At 41.0% G+C, this 20,305-nt stretch overlaps 3 protein-coding genes and 1 long non-coding RNA gene across 4 annotated transcripts in view; 2 read left to right on the forward strand and 2 right to left on the reverse strand.

Annotated features, from left to right (window-relative positions):
* CHEK2 (checkpoint kinase 2) overlaps positions 1–15,545 on the reverse strand; it is a 34,582-nt gene extending 19,037 nt beyond the window's left edge. The window contains exon 1 of the mRNA XM_026859814.1: positions 15,519–15,545. The gene's annotated coding sequence lies outside the window, so the exon portion shown is untranslated. The remainder of the gene's footprint in view (positions 1–15,518) is intronic.
* Positions 336–2,980, forward strand: HSCB (HscB mitochondrial iron-sulfur cluster cochaperone; the record flags this gene model as incomplete). Its single annotated transcript, XM_026859818.1, has 4 exons — positions 336–461; positions 931–1,075; positions 1,934–1,981; positions 2,821–2,980. Coding segments are annotated over 4 exons (411 nt in total), but the record flags the coding sequence as incomplete, so codon positions are not given.
* Positions 3,991–15,598, reverse strand: LOC113486116 (solute carrier family 2, facilitated glucose transporter member 11-like). Its single transcript, XM_026859817.1, has 13 exons — positions 15,584–15,598; positions 15,285–15,380; positions 13,282–13,380; positions 11,537–11,697; positions 10,815–10,939; positions 10,428–10,557; positions 9,064–9,212; positions 8,127–8,314; positions 7,504–7,614; positions 7,299–7,400; positions 5,847–5,922; positions 5,302–5,429; positions 3,991–4,354 (listed from the first exon to the last, which is right to left on the reverse strand). The coding sequence occupies exons 2-13, from the start codon at positions 15,327–15,329 to the stop codon at positions 4,106–4,108; spliced, it is 1,563 nt and encodes a 520-aa protein (XP_026715618.1). The 5' UTR covers positions 15,330–15,380; positions 15,584–15,598; the 3' UTR covers positions 3,991–4,105.
* On the forward strand, positions 10,468–15,403 carry LOC113486118. The gene is made up of 2 exons (XR_003399546.1): positions 10,468–10,563; positions 11,498–15,403. It is a non-coding gene; the product is annotated as an uncharacterized LOC113486118 (long non-coding RNA).
* Positions 15,599–20,305: the final 4,707 nt, after the last annotated feature.

Below are 20,305 nucleotides of genomic sequence, written 5' to 3' on the forward strand. Positions count from 1 at the left end.
AAGACGACGGGACTGGACACGGAGGGAACACGGACAAGGGCTTGGCCGCCTGTCCCGTCCCAGCCCGCGCCGCCGGGGCCCTTAGGGCTCCGCGGTGGCTGGAGCCGCTGCCGCCCGCCCGTGTGGGGTTACGGGCACCGGCCGCGTTTGGGGTCCTGGTGCTCAGAGCGCTGCTGGCAGATCCACGGCGGAGACGGTGTGAGCAGCTGCTGTGGTCCCTGAAGCCTAAGTTGCCCCAGATAAGAGTTTCCCAGCCCAGCGAGCCCGCTCCCTGCTCTTCCTGCCAACTAAAAAAAATTCAACACTGTTTCTCCGCAGGTAATAAAGCATAACGATTCTGCCACTTACTTTTATTTATCGTCCATTCCCAGAAAGAACAGTGCTACTCTGAGCAACACTCGTCCCTCATCAACAAGGCCTACCAGACCCTGCTGAACCCCCTGAGCCGAGGCCTCTATCTCGTAAGGCGTCCGTCACCCCTTCGGTCAGGGCTCTGTGACAGGGCTGGGGCTGTCAGGCCTTTGACTCCATCACTGACACGCTCATGTTCCTCTGCAGAAGAGAATTCCCAGGCACTGAAGGGAGAGCAAAACCAAGCTTGGCTGAAAATTAATCAGCTTTTCCACTAAACACTTTACTGATTATTGCCATCTCATTTGCTGCTCAGGTTATACTGATTTGTTGCCTGCAGCACACACCCTGTCTGTCCCCTGGCAGTCTTTGTGACACTTTTCTGCTCTGGTTAACTTCTCATCTTTATGATCTACCTGTGGAGCTCACTTTAAGATGTTACTCTGTTTATGCACATTTCATGGAACTGGAAGTTTTCCATTCCATAAAACTGGAAGTTTTATCAGATAGTCAAGAAAGCAATTCACATTTTAAAAGATGTAAGAATGTGTATTTCCAAATTCCCATTCTCTTCACCAGCTGGAGCTGAACGGAGTAGAGCCAGCACAAGAGACAGACTGTGATGCAGACCCAGTGTTTCTCACAGAAATCATGGAAATTAATGAGAAATTAGCAGACCCTAAAAATGAGGGTACCCTTGAAGAAATTGAAACTTTAATTAAAGGTAGGTTATGACTTCAGGGTTTTGGACAGAAATAAGTTACTGTATCTCACGTAATATGAGTCCTTCTGAAGACTCTTAACTTTTTCAGTCTATTTCTTGTAGTATCTCTAACTTGCATTACTCTTGAACTGACTCACTGCAAGAGCCTGCTCCTGCCCAAATGCTGTCTTTACCAATTTATGCCACCTAAACATCAAATCTGGCTTGAGAAACTCTGTATAAACAGTTGCTGTTCTGAAAGCAAAAATGGGTATTTATATTAACTGTAAAAAGGAACTTACTGACCCTTCAGCAGATCAGGGCAAGTAGACTGTTCTCAAAGAGCGAGCCACTCAAAGTTGAATAAAATGTTTGGCTGACCACATTAAATAATTTAATTTATACAGACATTGTATTTCTTGCACCTTCTTCAGCTTAGCAACCATTACGTGATTACTATCCCTATACAAGCAGCCTTCTTGTTTGTATTGTTGGTTTACTGAGTTTACATTTAGTTTACTGGTATAAATTATTTGCAGTAACAGCGGTGTGCCAAAAGCAATTAGAATAACTGGAATAAAAACTAAGTAGAACAGAAGGAAATTACCTGCAGCAGGGTGAACACTAAAATTAAGTTAGATTTCTGGGAAGTTAGTGACCATTTATTTGCATTGGAATTGCTGTCTGTAAACCTGTCTAAATGAAGAAATCTCTCTGAAACTGTAATTTTAAAAAATTGACAACATTACTATGGAAAGTTCTCACAGCTCCTAGAAGATCGAGATGTACTTGAGTTTCTCACCACAGACAATCAGAATGCAGTGGTATTGACTACACTAAGTATGTAACAAAAAGTGAATGGAATAATTTGTTTTACAGTTAAACAGGAAGAACTGACCAGAGAGGTGACTGCAGCTTTTGAAAGAGGTAGCTGTTTCTATTCAATGCTTAGCTGCCACACACAGCAGTTATAAATGCTTCAAAACCCCACATTCTTTTATTGACAAATGTTTCCTGATCTTCAGGACAGAAATACTGCATGAACAAGTGTTCTTTGTTTGGTACTTACAACAAATACTTCTAAGCTGCCCTTTCTGCTGATTCAGGCAATTCAGGACCTCACATTAAAAAAAATCCAGTACGGAAGTTCCAGTTAATTCAGTTTGCATCAAAATGATCGCTTCCAGTGGGAATGCAGATGCTAAGAAATTTTTTGTTTGTTTCCCAGACCACTGCTTAATCAAACTTGCCACCTGTCCTGAGACTTGAAGCTGTCAGCCAAGCAGAAGTCAATACAGCAACAGTTCTGCTCTGCCCCGGGGCTGCACAGCAGGAAGGACCCCATGCCCGCCTCAGGCTTTAGGAACTGACACTGTCTGGACCAGAGTCCTACAGACCTTTTGAATTTTTCAGTGGTGGCAGTTGGTCTAATTACATAAGTTAAAGGAAAAAAAAAGAATTCTTGTCTAGATACTCAAAATTCCCCTGTGGTTACATCAATACTATAGCCACTTCACAAAAAAAGTCGTTAGAGGGCATTCATGTCACATTATTCCTAAATTGTTAATTTTTACATGTGCACTCAATGAGGTGTTCCAAAACCATCTGAGATGAAAACAGGCAAGATGGTTTTAGTAACATATGGGTCCTTAAAACTTGCAGTTCTTGGTAGAGAAATGGGTGCTGTCATTGAAAGCTTGAGATTAATTTTGAAAATGAAATTCAGCCTTCCCTCTGTAAACTACTACTGGTTTATTTCATTTCAGGTGATCTTCAGGAAGCTAAGAAGTTTCTAGCCAAAATGAAATATTTTGCAAACTTAGAGGATAAAGTGAAGCACAAGAAGATCCCTTCCTGATACTGCTTCCTTTACTGCTAAGAGTTAATGTTATTTTCAATTAAACAGCTGATTTAGTTACCAAAAAATGGTGTTTGCTTCCTACGTTTTCATTAAAAGCTTTAATTCTGAGAGAAGGAAGATAAACCAGTGCTTACCGTGGCACTTACTGTGACAGATGGAACTGGGTAATGCCTGCAAGAGGAACAGAGGCGTAGTGAGGCAGGACAGCTGTTCTGGGAGCTGCGGGTACGGAAACCACTACCAGTGAGGCACACAAGCACCATATGTAATTAATATTTCTTACTTTTTGACTACTAAACTATGAAGAACTTATTTTCAGTTGAGAGTCCTGGCCAAAATGCTGGGGACAAAGCAGAAAGCTCCCTCAGTAGAACATGCCCAAGGAGACTGCAGAGAGCCTGAAGGACCTGTCAGACCAGCTAGAGAAGCCTGTAAAGGTGAAAAGTATTTCATTCCTATCGTCCATCTTCTCTGCTGCTTGGTGCTTTTTGTGATCTCTGTCTGCAGGGAAGTGCCCTTCAGAACGAGAAGTAGTTTTACCCTGTTGCACAGTTTGAAATGTTAAGATGACAGGTTAGGACAAAAAAATAAACCCAAACTCAAACCCCAGAAACTGCTTTATTAGTACCCTTTTGGGAAACAAGTCTTTATAATAGGAGTTTATTACAAATAACAGTAATTCAGAGAGGTGCTGTACTGTTTGTGTACAGTCACAGTGGTAGGAGTAGATGAGGAATATCCTTAAATCTTTGAAAGGTTATTTAAGTGAAAAATGGCAACTCAATACCCCAATATGTATAAAAACATAAAGTATAAAATCGGTTTCTCAGTAGGTCGGTTCTTGTTTGGCTTTTAACGCCCCAGAGTATTTTATTCAGTAAAGCTTTAACATTTGCTTGATTACTTATATCTGAAGAAGAGCTACTGAATTACAGACAAAGCTGCCAGGGGGAGGAATTCCTTGAACACCCTCTCCTGGCATTTCTGCATCCCTACATCAAGCGTATCTAAACATCAAACCTTCTAGGTATAATATGTTGTGAACTGCATTTCAGCAATATATGTTTTAACAGCATTTCAGAAAGATTAACTTGCCTTTAATGAGACCTCCACTAAATACACAGGAAGATTTAATAAGCTACTTGCTCATGGTATTACACTGCTGATTTAGGAGACGCTGCTCATCATTCTCATTGAAGTTTTGTTACAGCTGTGAAATTACACAGATTTTTGTTTTTAAATTCATCATACAGTTGTCTTCTTTCAGAAAGATCTGTTTCCTTTTTTTTGGTGTTTCTTCCAAAATTAAGCTTGTGAAATTCCTTTTTGATTTCCAGAAAAGATTTGTTTTTGGTCTCAGGAATTACAAGGAAGACAAAGGCAGCAACTAAGGAGCACTCCAGTAAGAACACCAGGAAACAATAATGTTTCAGTCCATTCTGAAAACAAAGTTTATTTGATTGCAACATATTTCAGGTGTAACAGTGGGTTTTGGAAGATAAAGAGCTTTTTCTCTCCATTCACACCTAACACTGCTGCTCAGATGTTTTTAATACAAAGACATTCAACCTATCCTTATTTTACATGTAACTACTTTTTTCTAATTTTTTTTCATTTAGATAAAAGGCTATCAAGTGCCAGGTAATACACTTTTACTAAAAAAACCCACCAAAACCACAAAAGACCCAAACCTTTAAACACACTAAACAATTCACAATGTAATGGCAAGTCAGTATTTGCTACTTAACTGTTGCATATCTTAAGATACGATTTATCTTTTTCTGAATGTTTGTTAGTATTTTTCAACGCTATACATTGACAAAACCCAATTATCTTGTTGAGAAGCAGAGTTCAACAAGAAAGGGCTGTCAGATCAAGATGCCCTGCTGTGTGCTGTCACTGTCTTGCTCTCAAAGTGCTAAAACTGAAAATACGCAGCTAGAAATGAAAGACTGTCCTGCTTTTTCTAATCATTTCCTGATCACAGAACCCCGGTCAGCGAGTTCAGGGGTGTGAACCACTACCCCCAGGTACTACTACTACTTTACTTTGACATAAAAGCACAAGGCACTGTTAAGAAATTTGCTAGTTCAATCTCAATAGCTGACCTAAGTTTTTCTAGTTTTGATATCCTCTCCATTTTCTTTCATCTGAACATGAAAGTTACCCCCAAGCATTCCTTACAATTTTCATTTATCATGTTTTATTATTTTTTGTTGGTGTCTATAAAGTATTTTAAGAGGGACTGAATCTAGTTACACTGGGCTGAGGGGTAGCGTGCTTCCTATGTTTAAGTGTTACTGCGCCAGAAAAAACGATCTGATGGAACCCGAGTAGAAGATTAAATGGGAGGTGAGGCAATCAGGAAAGCGTTACATGTACTTACCACTATAAAGGGAAAGAGCATTCCAATTGTGAAGAAACTAATCCAACTAATAGTCCCTCCTATCATGTAGGCAGCAGGCCGTGAAGACTGTACAAATAACTCAGCTGTCAGGGTGTTTGTTATGCCACCTGGGGAAGGTCAGAAACAGAGTAGATTATTGTGCTCAGTGTCCATTTGCACTATTTCCAGAAAAACTGAGTTGCTTTTGAATATGCCACTAGCTGATCTGATGCTATAAAAAAAAACCCCAACAAACACTGGCACAGTTTTGGATCTACACCCACTAGTAAGTGTCCTGCCAAGCAGCCCTATTTCAGCAGCGCTGCTCAGGAGCAAGGGCACCTTTAAAGGCCTGACAGGATTTTTCTTGCTTCTTGTATCACTGGACCAGCCCCAAGGCCAGAACCGAGCCCCCTCCCGCGTCGCTGGCCCCGAGGAAGGGGCAGGTGAGCCCCAGTTCCATGGACGGGCTCAGGGCCTCCTCGGGCAGCGCAGCGGCCACCCAGGGACATCACGGCACCCACAACCTCCCTGCTGTGCACTACCTGGTCCCAGCCCAAAGCTCAAGATGAAGGCAAATATAGACGCCATGCTCACGTAAGGCACCCACGAGTACAGATCCTGGAACAGAAGAGAACAAGGAGATTTGGTTCAGATTTTGATAATCCAGTTTTACAAGTCTGGTTTAACAGCTACATCTCCTTTTGCTATTTTATTGCAACTAAGACCAATAGTCATTCACAGCTGTTTGTTTACAGCTGATTTATTTACAGTATTGCTTCAAAGAAATTAGATATTTAATAATTTATACTAAATGGGGTCTAGTACTTCTGTCAAGATTTATAATTAGTCCTCCAAGGCTAAAAATCTACACGAATATTGAACATAATTATGTGGTTTTACTAGTTTGCCTGAGCTGATTTTGGAGTTTTTACACTGAGCCCATGAGTTAGCTGTCATTAAGGACTTTCACAGCATGAACAGACTTCTCACAGTATTTATGTTTGCATAAATTGCAGTAGTGCATCGAAGAAACATCAGGACTGCTAGACCCATGTAGAACTAGGTGCATAGTAAGACCAAGCCTAAGCTTGAAATCCCATTATTTAAAAGCAAACCAAGACATTTACAGAAGTTGTAATAAAATAATTAAACCTAGGCCTCCGCCTAACAGCTGGCTCACTCAACTCCTCGCCTGGCCCAGCTCTGCTCCGGCCAGACGCTACCGCCAAGCCAGTGCCAGCTCTGCCCTCCAGCCGTGCCGCGGGACCCGGGACCCCACCTGCGCCACAAAGGGTCTGTGGGCACCCAGACACTGACTAAGTCGAATTGCTTGCTGTTGGAGCTACACCTACATCCTCTTGCTCAGATTACCCAGAGGTGATGATAAATACTTAGCGTGGTGCAGCCTGCAAGCCCAGAGACAGATCTGAGGTCCGTGGGCTGCCCCCTTTGAGCTGATGTGGTACACAGAACCATTTACAATCCATCTCTTTGTACTACATCAAAAAGCGAGGCAGGATGTTGTCTTCACATGATAAATTTACAGCACTGTCAGTATTTCTAGTGAGTTTCCAATAGTTTTTTTTTCAATTTAAACTTAATGGATTTAAGTGTCTTTCGAATTTCAGCATCTTTACTGTACTTCTTGTTTTACTGTTTGCCTTTAAGTGGACTCTGATGCTTAATATCATTGCTATGTAGTATTTAATCCTAAAATTACTTTAAAAGCTAGAATAAATGCTGTTTTGTCATCACCTAAGTTCTGTCAGAATTAAATGCAGCTGCAGCTTTAAGACAAATACATGATCAAATCTTAGCTGAGGGGATTCTCTTATTTTAGGGAAATCCAGCTGCAGAACTGATCAAATCTTCCAATTACTGTCACTTTTTACACTGCTGTTTATGCAGCTCTTATCTTCCAGCTTCTTTTGAGTGTCACACATTTTCACTCCCTATAGTCATATCATGTAATACAAATGAGTTCTTCTGTACACCTGGTAAGTCAGAGAGAAGGTTAAAACAATGCTCCAAAGGGTCATAAGGAGATAACCCCCAATTATGAGGTATCTTCGTCCCACGTAGTCTATCAGTAAACCCTGTGGACAAGACATAATGTCACTATATTGATCTTGTATTTACCCATGCTCTTCAAGAAGCAGCATTACTCTACATCAGGAGGTAAAATAAACTCTTACTTACACAGGTGAGGGCTGTGAGGCACTCACAAGCTCCAGTGCCAAGTGTCACATACGGGATTTTTTCAGCTGAGATCCCAGCTTGTTCAAAAATGTAAGTCGCATAGAAGTAAATCTGCAACAGAAAAAAAGAAAAAAAAAATAACGGAGCGTTCCTTGCAGTTAAATCATCGGCTGGAAACCAGGTCAAGTTCATACTAAACACACAGCTCAATGTACTTTATATTGGGAGTTATTAATTTGACATGAACAGCAAGAAAAATCCATTAAATACATGTCTAGGTAAATATACCACTATCATAAAAGCAAATATAATTATTCAACTTACCAAAAATACCACTTCACATTCCTAAACCACACACAATAGGATAAGCTAATCCACCGTTATTTACTTTTTCAAAAAGAATGTAAACATAAGTATTAGGTCATTTTGAAAATAAATTTACATGCCAGACACATAAAAACAACAAAAAAAAATGAAAAAAAGAAACAGAAGTAATACAAAAATATCCTTTCCCCACTTATCCCATTTCTCCGAGCTGCATGGAGTTTTTGTGTTAATAAAAGGTTGAAAAACAGATGGAAATTAATTAATTATTTCAGCTGTTTGTACACATGAAATCTTACAGCGTTTATCCCACTGAGCTGTTGGCCCATAGTCATCACAATCACAGAAATGAGCTGCCATCGCACACCACGGTCAGAGAACAACTGCCAGGGCTTCTTGGGTTCCTCCCCATCTAAGGCAGAATGCTCCTGCTGGATGTCTTCCATCTCCTTTCCATACTCTGAAGAACCATGAAATCGTTTCAAAGCTAAAAAAGAAGAAAATAAACTCTCTTTTGTTTACCTATTGACCACAACTTCTGGAGAATAATCTCTTTCCATAATGACACGGCTTTTGGTAGAGTATTAAAAATTTCTGCTCTAGAAAGCTGGGAATTAAGTAATTTGCTTTCTGACTTGTTTTTGGCTTGCTTGTTTTCCAATATTTTTTGCTACGGTGTATTTGGAGATTTCAGTGGCATTACTTTGCTTTTTTTTTTTTTTAGATGAGTATCTGACTTGGAAATATTTTTCTTGGTGAGTATTTCAAGTGTAAGTTTCCAGCTACTTATGCTGTCTCCTTTTTAATACATTATTTTTTATTATTTCTTACAAGAAAAGTACAACAGTAACACCGAATGAAAGAAAATATTTGATATAACTTATACTTAATCTGTGACATAACCTGAGAAATGAACAGGTGAAATGAAGAGGTGAAATAGTTCAGGTATGTTACTTCATCCAAGAGAAAAACTATGAAACCTTAAGAGATTTCATTAGAAAGTAACAAAACTTGAATATATTTGAAATGACATAAGACAGTTCTGTTCACAATCCATTACAGACTCCCAAGTTCCACAATCCCTTTTGCCATATAAGCTCACTGAAGGAAAAACAAGGGCTGAAAAGCACCAGGTGATATACCTGTGCTGTGCTGGTAAAGATAAAAGGAGAATCTGGAACCTGATATACTCACTGTACCCTCCTGAAGACTCAAAGTATAAATGCTGTAAATTACCTTTGGCACAGCTCAGCTCATCTCCTCTGTCAATAAGAAGATATCTGGGACTTTCAGGAAACCACGGGAGGAATAAAAGTTGGGCAAATGCTGGGAAACAGCTGCTGGATAGCAACAGAGGCCAGTAGGTTTCTCCACCTAAGAATTCCCTGGGAAAGGTGTGGGGGGAAAAAAAAAAAAAAGTAGTAATTAGCTATTGTTAACTATTCGGAAAACTTTTGGGAGAAAGATGTTTGTCCTTCGAGGAAAGTCCCCTTGTGAACAGTTACCCACATCCTGCGAACATCAGCAGAAAGAGGCTGGGAAAGTATTTTCCAGCCACTCTGAAATCAGGTTCCATTCAGGAAGAGACAAGCAACACCACGGTACTGCTGCTTATCGCTGCGTTGGTCCCAAGCACTATTGCCAGGTTTGCCAAAGCTGCGTTTTCTACCAATGCAGGAAAGGAAAAGCACATGGACTTCACCTTAAGGCTGGCAGCGGCATTTGCTTTTGAGAATCATTCAGTAATTTAGGCTAGAAAGGAACTCGGGAAGTCATGATTCCACCTCCCATTCAAAGCTGATCTGACAGCATTTATGTAATTCTATTACACTGAAAGGAATCATTAAAACTGGTACAGTTAGAACCCGCAGGATGAGATGTTGTATGCAAACCTGTCACAATAATGTATTGCACTTTAAATGACCCTAATTATGCAGTCCGAAGTTTATATTTTACTTTGTAGCACTTCACACCTGAATTACCTAGCAAAATCAGTTAATTCAGAAGCTAGTAACATGGAAAAAGAAAAGAGAAGTCCAAGTGCTTTTGGTATAGGGACAGGGGAAAAATAGATAATGTGCACTTACTTGGGGTACAACCAGTTGCTCTTAAGGCAGTGGAAAGCTTCTAGCAGACTTCATGAGAGAAGCTTTTTATCCTGAGGTTGTGCAGTCTCTGTTCTTGGAACTCTTTAAGATCCAACTGGATAAAGTCCCTAGCAACTTCATCTGATCTCACAAGGGACAAAACCAGCAGTAGTGCTACAATACAGAATTTGCGAGTCCTTTGCTCTCAAATCCTGTCTTACGAATGTCCACTGTCTCCAGCAAGAAACTGGCAGGAAATATGAACTCAGCATAAATGTGCCCATTTTACTGATGGTGTTCTGGCTGCCCCATCTAAGCACTTCTCTGGGGAGACAGCACAGACGTAGGCGTAGGAATAAGGTGACAAAAGCAGGGTTTTCTTCCTACAGGTAGACCTGTGTGAAGCTGATTCACTAATGCTACAATGGCCTCAATGTTTTGCAAGGAGCGGAAGGGAACTGGAATTCTTTACATGCAAGTAATGTAAGGCAGGAAAAAAAATGCATTTCTAACCTCAAACCAATTATTTGTCCTGTCAGAATCCCTCCGGTCAGAAAGATGGAAGTCCCCATGGCCATGCCACCTCTAAGATGTTTTGGGGCTACCTCACCAATATACAGAGGCTGCACACAGATCCCAATACCTACGAGTAAGTAGAAAAACATTTTCCTATTAATAGATTTTGCTTTGAAAAGAGTTACCGAACCAAAACATGTAGGAAATCAGACTTAGTTAACTTATTAATTTAGCTGCCTTCAGATTCCAAGTTAGATTACAGAACATTTTTGTCATCATATCTACAAAGCAGCAAACACATATCAGACCAGCTAAAGAAGCAGCAGTAACAGTAATTTATCAGTCACCACAGTTTACTGAAAGTAGAAATAGGAAATGATTCACCTGAATTTATGCCAATCAAAAATCTTCCAGCAATCAGTAACTCAAACAATCCTGTAGGAAAACTGATGCCCATTAAAATGGAGGCCAGTATTGCTACAATATTATTCATCAAAAGAGCTCCTTTCCTAAAGAGGAGGGGGAAAAACAAACACCAACATCATTAAGAAAATCTGCAGTAACACCTTTTTTTAAGTTTTCCTTTCTGGTAATATGGAAAAAAACCATGCTTTCTGCTGAAGAAACATGCTATTCACTGGAAATCCAGATATCCGATACAGCTATTCCTTATATTTTAAAAAGGTCTAAACAGAAGGATAACGCATAAATATGACAGAAGTGCCCGACAAGGCAGGAGTGGGGTTTCGTTCCTTTATGCTTTATCTACACAGAATGTGCACGAACTGTTACAGATTATGCAGCACGTCCTTACTGGCAAGAAGGCTGCAAACGTGTATGGGGGACCTGTGTTTCCCACCATACAGCATCTGCACATGCCTACTTAGATTTCAACAAATGTAATGGATAGACTGGAAGGCTGTACTTCAGGGTTCATCTTTTAAAGTCACATTGGTACAAACTGTAAAATTCTACCAGAGAACTCTGCTTTGAAGTGAAAAACATCTAAATTCACCAAAGGTACATTTTCCTCCGCTCTTTTTCCCCTTGTTTACTTTATAGCCCAGTGAGAAAGTAGGAAAAGAAAACATGCTGCTATAACTCACCTGCCTAGCCGAATCGCCATGCTGCCTCCAATAAAGGCTCCACACAGGCCTCCAAGTGAAAATACAGAAGCAATGACAGACCAAAGAAAAGTCAGCAAGTCTGGACTTAGTTCCTTGTGATAACGACTGGTCCAGGTTTCATTTAAGAACCTGTGTATATGCTGCAGTAGAAAATGATGAATGTGTAGCATTATGCATGGCCCAACAGCGCGGCACTATAAATAACTTTCACCTCAGCCTGAAAACCAATACTGGGAGCTAACATGATACCATCTTAGCTGGTGTTTTGGTTTTGTATTACCATTTCCTACGCCCCATACATCTCAGACTGCCGAGCAGCTTTGCTTTCATATCCTATCCCTGGAGAGGCTGTGTTCCACTAGAGGGGAAACACAACCTGCCCACACTGCTCCAGAAGAGCACTGAGGTCCTTCTAAATGAAGGGGGGGACAAGGTGGATGAGTAGGTTCTACTGTCTTTTAGGAACATCTCAGAGCACAGAGGTCTCACATAACCTAAAAAAATTTTACTGTCAGAAGACTCATTCTGATGCTCGATTTAAATCTTCCTGACTTAGCGCCATCCAACAACCCATAGTAAAATCGCTTTCTGCAACTCTAATATTTCTCTACCTTTCTTACCGTATAAATGTGTCAAAACTTTTAAACTGTCATTTTAGATGCTTTGTTTCCTAACATTTGTCTTGCTAAACTCTTGAACTGACATGTATCTGTAATTAGAGGCTCCCATTCTTAGCCAGCAAACAAAGACTTAACAGAAGAACAAACTTGCTGGACTCTCCCTCTACTTCTAGCATATTACATGTTCTTTCACAAACAGCTCATTTTAAACTTTGTAAAAAGCATACAATGTTGTAGCAAATTCAGCCTTCACAGTTTCACAAGAAAATAAATCAGCTGACAGCAGAAAATTATACCCACCACTTTCACAAGACCATCTGCTTAGATCCTCGAGTCATCCACAAAATATGCAGAATCCTCAAGGCCACGGCAATGGATAAAAAAATAACAAGTAGGTGAAGATACCTACAAGACACTCAGACACTACAGATGCAACTTTCTGACTCTCTAAGGTCTTCCTCAGTAAGCTGCCTCGTGATGGACAACTGTAACCCTCCTTTCTCCCCGTTACCCAGCAAGAGGACGCAAGCGAATGGTTCACGGCTGCGTCAGGGAGGTTTAAACTTGACATTAGGAGAAACAGTGGTGACACCTTACAGAGAGGGTGATCAAACCCTCAACAGGCTTCCTAGATAAGTGGCCAATGCCCCCACCCTGTCTGCGTTCATAAGAGGCATTTGGACAATGCCCTTAATCATCTGCTCTAACTTGTGGCCAGCCATGATATGGTGGGGCAGCCAGACTAGATGATCACTGTAGGCCCCTTCCAACTGAAAATGTTCTCTTCCGGTCTTAATGTTCTGGGCTATGGTAGTCAAAGGTGTAACTGGAAGAGATTACTTATCCATTCATTCAGTTAATCCTTCTAAACCACTTTAACAGGTATTTATGTTGCATATCTGACACAGAATACCTCTAATGGGAGGTACTCACAAACAAATCCACATGAAACCATTTTGGAAATCAACCAGAATCCTCCACAGGAGAGCAATCCTGCTTTGGTTCCACTGCAATCGCAGTACAAGTGCCTCTGGCCTCTTGGCCAGCCAGCCAGGATACCTACACCACCCCAAAACAACCTGCACACAAGAGACAGCATTTTACCTGGGTGGGTGCATTGATAATGGAAACATTATACCCATACTGGAAGGTCCCTCCGATTCCAACAGCACAAACAGCCAGAAACAAGGTCCAGCTGGGGAACTAGAGAACAGAAGAGAGAACAGGCATGAAGAGAGAGAGAGGGCCTTGAACCCACATGCATATATTATCTAGGAGAAAATCACAGTGAAATATATAATGATTTTAGCTTTGAACACTGAAAGTATTTGTTGAGAAAACTACATAAACTCTCCAACACCTGCAGCAGGAGAAACATTTCACACTGACTTTGGCCACAATCACTAAGGTCTGTGAGAGATGCGACAAGCATCCAGACTAAGCACAGGCGACACAACCACAGCACTGCCGACAGCAACTCACTGACCTTTGTCAATGCTTTCTGTGTGAACCACGCTGCTCATGGTGTCTATTTTCTATGAAAGAACGTTATGAGTGGTTATGTTTGATTTTAAAGGTCCAATGGTTCAGTGTAAGAATTAACCATATCCCAGTTTCTGGCTCACATTTCATCTAAGATGTGAGAAATAATAACAATATTTTATTTCCCCTGGCAAGTCCCTAAATTGATTACCAGATGTCTGCAAGTTAGCAGGTACTAAACCTTAAATCAAAACACTTTTTTCACCATTAACAGTATTCAATCTAAACTTCATTGGCATGTATTTTTCAATTTTCCAATATTGATTAACTAGTTACGTCCCTAAATCAGTATTTAGGAACTAAAATTTACTTCAACTCAGACGTTTTAAGGTCAACAGAAACCACTATTATGATACATTCAATCTCAAGAGAGTCTAATTGGTCATAAAACATTACACTCAGGATGAGGCCTCTGGGCCAGAGAAAATCTCTAGAGGTTTATACAGTGTCTGGCTTTCTGATGGGATGCTTCCCGGCTCTACTGTTTATTGAATATGACAGTACTAAAAATAGCAGCCAGTTCAAATGTTTCACAACCCTCTCAGTAAAAATCAGGTCCTAGTTTCATCACATAGCATCTTTTATGCCCAACTTCAGCTGCACCCAATAATGTCTCCTATATTAAAGGCATTTCTGTGATCACATTCCATCTTCCTTCACAGATGAAGACCGTATATAATTTTTTTTTTTATAACCTTGTACTCCCTAAATTTCTCATTGTAAGGTATGCAGACTAGTTCATCGTTCTCATTCTTGGTCCAGTTCCCAGAAATGGTGAGTTATTCCAGATGCTCCACTGTACTCTGAAAGAGCTGTGTCTTTTGTGAAGATACTTCTTCAAAGCTTCCCCATTCAGAAGTCAAAATTGATCTTATTACAGTAAAATGCATTTAATATTTTCTTATGGTTTCCTGAGAATAAACTGTTTCGCTGAACAAATTTCTCTGAAGAGTAATAAATAAGGGCTGCAGCAAGTATGGTAGAAAAAAACTAGAGGTGGTAAATAAAGACGCTGCACACTCCGACCTTTCTATTAACCAAATACTGCCAGTCAGTGTGTTTTGTGTGTCGAATGGCTACAACCTGGAATCTAGAACAGACAGAAGAGAAACAAAAGCTCCCAGAATCATTAACATACATCACAATTTATGTTTTGTTACGACAGCTCTGTTCCTCCTGCCCAAATCAGTCAGCTCGTTACAGTAACGTGTTACAGTGGAGTTTGGGCCCCGATTTCTTAAGAGTGTGGACAACAGCCTTATCTGTTCTGTGAGTTACTTAACTCCTGGCAGCTTATAAGCACTTTCACCTCATTTTAGAGCCATGCCACAAACCAGATTCAGTTTATATTTAATGTGAAACACAAGAATAAAAAAATGTGTGTTTACAGTCACTATTTTGTAACACGGCAGGGCGTCTAAGGAAAACACAGAACTTCACAAGCCTGATCGTCTTTTTGAAGTAAACAGGAAACAATTGGAAATTTTCACATCCGTGCATCACTTAAAGCTACAAACTCCGCCGGGCTCCACACGGCCCGCAGAGGCCGAGACAGCTCCGCTTACCTTGGCGTGCGCGCTAAAGCCTCCGAGCAGGGGCCGGTACTCCATCCCGAGTACGGGCTGGCTTTGATTTCCTTGGCAAAAATTTAGTAAACTACACTACAGGAATAAAAGGCGCCAAAGAAATGAAGTTAATTTGTATTAAAACACAGGCTCTTCCATTTCCAGCCACGGGGATTCTTCTCAACGGTTGCCTTTTTTTTAGGACAGAAGCGTCCAACGCCCGTGAGGCACCAGAGGGCCGCGGGGGCCCCGCCGCCCCCCGCCAGCGCTCAGCGCCCCCCGCCCGCCCGCGCCGTTACCTTCCGCTCCGGTGACATCGCTCGTAACAAAGTGGTCATTTATTGTCCAAACTTCCCGCTCCCTTCACAGCTGGTGACATACTACAACTGTTGCTCTTAGCTGCAAGTGAAATTTTAAAAGGGAGGAAAATACTGTCTGAAAAATCTCAGCTTCACTGAAAGACGCTAAATAACCATTTTGTTTTTTTCTGCAGTGTCTCTGTTCGCTGTGGAAAGAAGCATAAGCTAGAAGAAGAGGCAGAAGGGTAAATTAATTTGTCTTTTATAGCCTGAAAAATCTTAATGTTCTTTTTGTTTTCTGTAAAGATTCGAGCACATCTCGCCTACAACATACACAGGAAGGGCACTTCTATCGTGGTTTCCATTTGGAACTCTTCCCCTGAAGTGCACATGAGCTCAAATCCATTTCAGTTACCTCATTAATTGTGTAGCACTGATATTCTTGCATGGTACCCACATTTTAATAAGATCAGTGTTGATTTATTTTCTTTGTGAAGGTTATGTTTCCATAGTTTGTCAAATCTGTTGAAATGCATGTGACTTTATAACGTTTTTTTCCTGTAGAGTGGCACACTACTCTCTTGACAATTGTAAACTTATTTTGTTTCCTAGTTGTCCTGTGCGGAAGAAGAGACTGACAGGAGCCAAAAATTGTCCTTTGAACCCCAGCCCTGAAGAATGGATTCTCTGTGCAGGTCAGCAGGCAGCTGGGGAGGTAGCAAGTCAGTATGGTGGCAGCGGTCCTGAAACTGCCATGTTAGAAATTCCCTGTGAAGAAATGGATCAGACAATGGGGGAACAGCAATGCGAGGTTGCTCGCAGGAAGCTTCAGGAAATTGAGGACAGGTAAATGCAGGGATCGAGTAGACTGGCTTTGCTGAGCTTTCCCTTTTTGGTGGGCATTAAGGGGTAAATCTAGCACTTAGCAGCGTGGTAACGTTGCTGTAAGCCTGAGATGAACCTTCTGTTCAAGTGATTTGTTTTTAGGCTGCCTGTGGCCCTGTGAGTCTCGGGGCTGATACTATGAAATTGAGGGTGCTAGAGCAAGAGATGCTGAATAAATAACCAACTTTTCACGATCATTATGCAGCATCAGTATACCCTAATGGGGTTTTATGCTCCTTTGTGAGTATCCAGAGCTCAAATTTTAACTGACGGTATCTGTCAGATGAGCTCGGTGTTTTTCAACCAACTGCAGCTTGTTCTGTGATTGATAATTCTAAATGCTCAAGATAGATGTGAATTTGCCAGTGCAGAGAATGGCATGAACCAGAGCAAGCTCTCTGCACATATGCAGTAAGACTGAGGTTCATCTTGATGTTAATTACCAGATACTGTTAAGTACCAGGTTGATACTGGGGTAACGGGGTGGCTATGGGCAGTCTGTTGCCATCGTTTAATAAATGTGCTGTGCCTTCTTGCCTTTGAAAGATTTCTGGGAATGTCATGTGTATTTATCAGTCGATTGCAGTTGAGATAGTATTCCAGAATATCTAAAATGACCACTGCAGACAGTTATTAGAAAAGCCAAAAGTTATATAAATTATAAAACTAGATTTTTTTTTAGATGATTACTCTATAGGTGATGCATGAAGGGAAGGAAGGTACTGTTAGATTATTTTATTTTTTCATGGGTAAATCAGAGTAGTGATACATCTTTATTATCTGGCTATATCTGTGTTACAAAGTCTGCTTTGGACCTCTCAGAGGATTGCTCCCCGCCCTTCTCAGCTACCCTGTTAAATTTTCTTTAAGAGGTTTACAAAAACAAAGGAGAGACCTCCAGTTTCTTCTAAACACTTCAACTTTTTGTGCCGTTTTAACCTCTGAGAAGTTGGTGCAGTGTCATTAAAGGTTAAGAACTGTATTCAGTAGCTTTTCAACAATTCTCAAAGTTAAGATGCGGGGAGTTGAGCGGGCGAAGCTGCCGCACAACTGAGACTCGCTCTTGTGACCCAATCATGGTGTCCCTGCAAGTGAACTTGTTTCTTCCTCTCAGCGTGTGTCTCGCTGCGCACCGCTGGGCGGTGCAGGGTGACACAGGGAGCGCAGGTACCAGAAGTGGCACGGCTGCTTGAGCGGCTTCTGTGGCAACAGTCATTCCTAGGGTGTGCTGGCCCCAGGGACTCGTGTTAACGTGGCCCCGCTGCTTCTGGTACCTGGCCTCGGTCAGATGCCTGCACGTGGATTGACTGTAGTCTGCAGTGGATGTGCCTGTTAACTATGCTCAATAGTGTTTATCTCCCTCTTCCCCCTCCGTTCCTAGGATAATTGATGAAGATGAGGAAGTTCATGCTGATGGAAATGTTAGCAATCTGCCCACTCTTATCCTGTCAGATACCCTTAAAAAAGGGATGAAGAGGGATTTTGGTGAAGTCCTGACAAAGAAAATAATAGAATCTATGTAAGTTCTGGAGGAAATCATGGTGCTATGTAGCTAACACATGCAAATGAAAAGAGAGACCCAGTCTCATATTTGTGGAGATGTCCTTAATTACTGCATGACTCAGCCAATGTTGTGTAACAGACCATCTATTTGGTCAAAAGTAGGAAAAATCCTGGTGTAAAAGAGAAGTGTAAATGTAGTGGTCATCAAGCTGTCTGTTTTGTACTTCTCATTTATACAGTGAGATTTGTTGAATAAACCATTATATCTTGATTTTTATGTATGTGAGTTTCCAAAAGAAGGAGGTCATAAAGTGTGACTGACGGTGGTCATCAAGTTTGGTGCAAAAGAAAAGAAAGAAAATACAGGGTTAGAACTAGAAGTAATGGAACTAGTTAAGGGAGAGGAAATAGAGGGGAGGAAAAAAACCCAAAACAAACCACCATCACCAAAAAAAAAACCCAACCCAGTCTGTGAATTCTGGAATGTAGTTCCAGGCTAGCACAGAAGATGAAGATACTCACTGGTCTTCTGCATTTAATAGTTGTGGTCAGAGAACTTAAATTTAACTGGGACTCCATCCCTTCTAGGAGCCGTCCTTCTATGGAGCTGGTGCTTTGGAAACCTCTTCCTGAATTTCTCACAGATAAACTGAAGTCCGTTTCTGTTAAGAACTTCAAGCAGCAGAGTACGGAAGGGTGTCAGGCTAAGCAGTCAACATCAAGAGCTGCTTTTGACCCACAGACTGACACATTCCTTGAATCACAACAGACTGCCATGTCTCCAGACCCCTACGCTAGTCTGGGAATCTCTGGGTGTGCCGAAGAAGAAATGGAGTTGTAGATGCTAGATTTGAGTCTGGAAGTGGTGAGCTTCTGATGGTTTTTGTTGCTGTTTTTTGATTCCCTCTTTCTTTCTGGTTTGATGTGTGAATCTGAAGTTTTATTATTTGTTTTTGTTTTTCCTACTAACAATCATAACGATGTGGATTGGCCAGATACAACTTAAGGAAACTGAAAAAACCCTCAAGATTTCTATACTCCGGTCTGTTAAATATTCTTGTTCTTACTGAGAAGGTAATCCGGAAGCCTTTGGAACAAGGAAGTAGATTTCCATCTTGCTTAATGGTGAAATATCCTCTTAATTGTCCTTGGTGAAGTATAAAATCCAAATACTGAATGTAACTGTGGCTTAAGCCACATCTTTCACTTACTGAGCCATTAAGACTTCAGTGCTCATACTATGTGTAGTCAGTTTAACTCAAATTACAAAAAGGTATGGAAAGGAAGAAGTACTTTTGAGTCTAGTCACAGATAGAAAAGCAATCCCTAGGGAAGTACAGCTTTTCACACTATTTCATCTGTGGCTGGTTTGTACTTGATGTAAACTCAACTGTAGAAATTACACCTTCTGCAGCGTGGTAGGGAAGGAATGTGATAGCTGAGCATAAGCCTCTTGCTTTGTAGAAAGTGAAACCGGCTACTGAATTGCAAGATACCTACTAACTTTGGTCATCTTTTGTTCATTGGCTCTTAAATGGTGTTTGTGGGGTTTGATGCCCCTCTCCCCAAAGGACATGAAGCCTGAAGGAAAGTGGTTCTCAGCCAGTTGATTCACATTTTACATTGTGCTGTGATTCTTTGTGTGCATCGAGTTGGAAAGTCAGTTGAAGACAGTGTAATTTTTGATTAAATAAATCGCATCCTTTTAGTTTTGAAAGCATGGTAAGTAAATCAGCTAACAGGGAGATGATTTTCTTCCGTAAAGAGGGTCAAATGCTGATTATCGCCAGAACCAAGTCCCAAACTTTGGGACTGCTGGCATTGGTGGTGAGGTAAAGAAGATGCTTGCCATCTTCCTGAGGAAATCTAGGCTTAAAATTTAAGTCAGACCATGTGCCATTAACATAACGTCACGTAGTTGATACAGACATATGCCAAAATAAGTTTCTCCCCTGCTTAGTGTGTTAAAGAGAGGGATCCTCCGTGAGTTACTGCTTGGACCTTTCCTCAGTGCACAGCAGTTCCATTATGCTTAAAACCCTTAAGGCAGAGAATCTTCTGTTATTGAGTCTTGAGCTTTCTCAGAGATAGCTGTATTGAGGCTTTTTGTAAGAAATTCCTTTCTACGTAATAGGTTCTGTTCTACTCTTAGCATCCCAGCCTGTTTTTGACATCTTGCTAACATAAAGGAGCAAGTACACAGTAATGCAGCTGTTTGCTTAAGAAAAATCTACTCTTCCTTTGCACAGCTAATTGATAAACCTTGTGATGATATTTTTCCCTGTTGAATAACCCATAGTCAATAGTTTAAAATCAAGCTTCTCTTTTTGCAGT

The sequence above is a fragment of the Athene cunicularia genome (genome assembly GCF_003259725.1).
Source record: "Athene cunicularia isolate RWA chromosome 15 unlocalized genomic scaffold, athCun1 chr15_part1, whole genome shotgun sequence".
NCBI lineage: Eukaryota > Metazoa > Chordata > Aves > Strigiformes > Strigidae > Athene > Athene cunicularia.

What these genes read in the sequence shown, in the direction of transcription:
- LOC113486116 (XM_026859817.1), bottom strand. Translation starts at nt 15,329, where the DNA reads ATGGAGTACCGGCCCCTGCTCGGAGGCTTTAGCGCGCACGCCAAG. An exon ending in GCTTTAGCGCGCACGCCAAG is followed by an intron (nt 13,381 to 15,284) that starts GTAAGCGGAGCT and finishes TCTGTTCTCTAG; the next exon opens with TTCCCCAGCTGGACCTTGTT. An exon ending in CCTTCTCTCTGACTTACCAG is followed by an intron (nt 5,923 to 7,298) that starts GTGTACAGAAGA and finishes CTTCTGTTCCAG; the next exon opens with GATCTGTACTCGTGGGTGCC.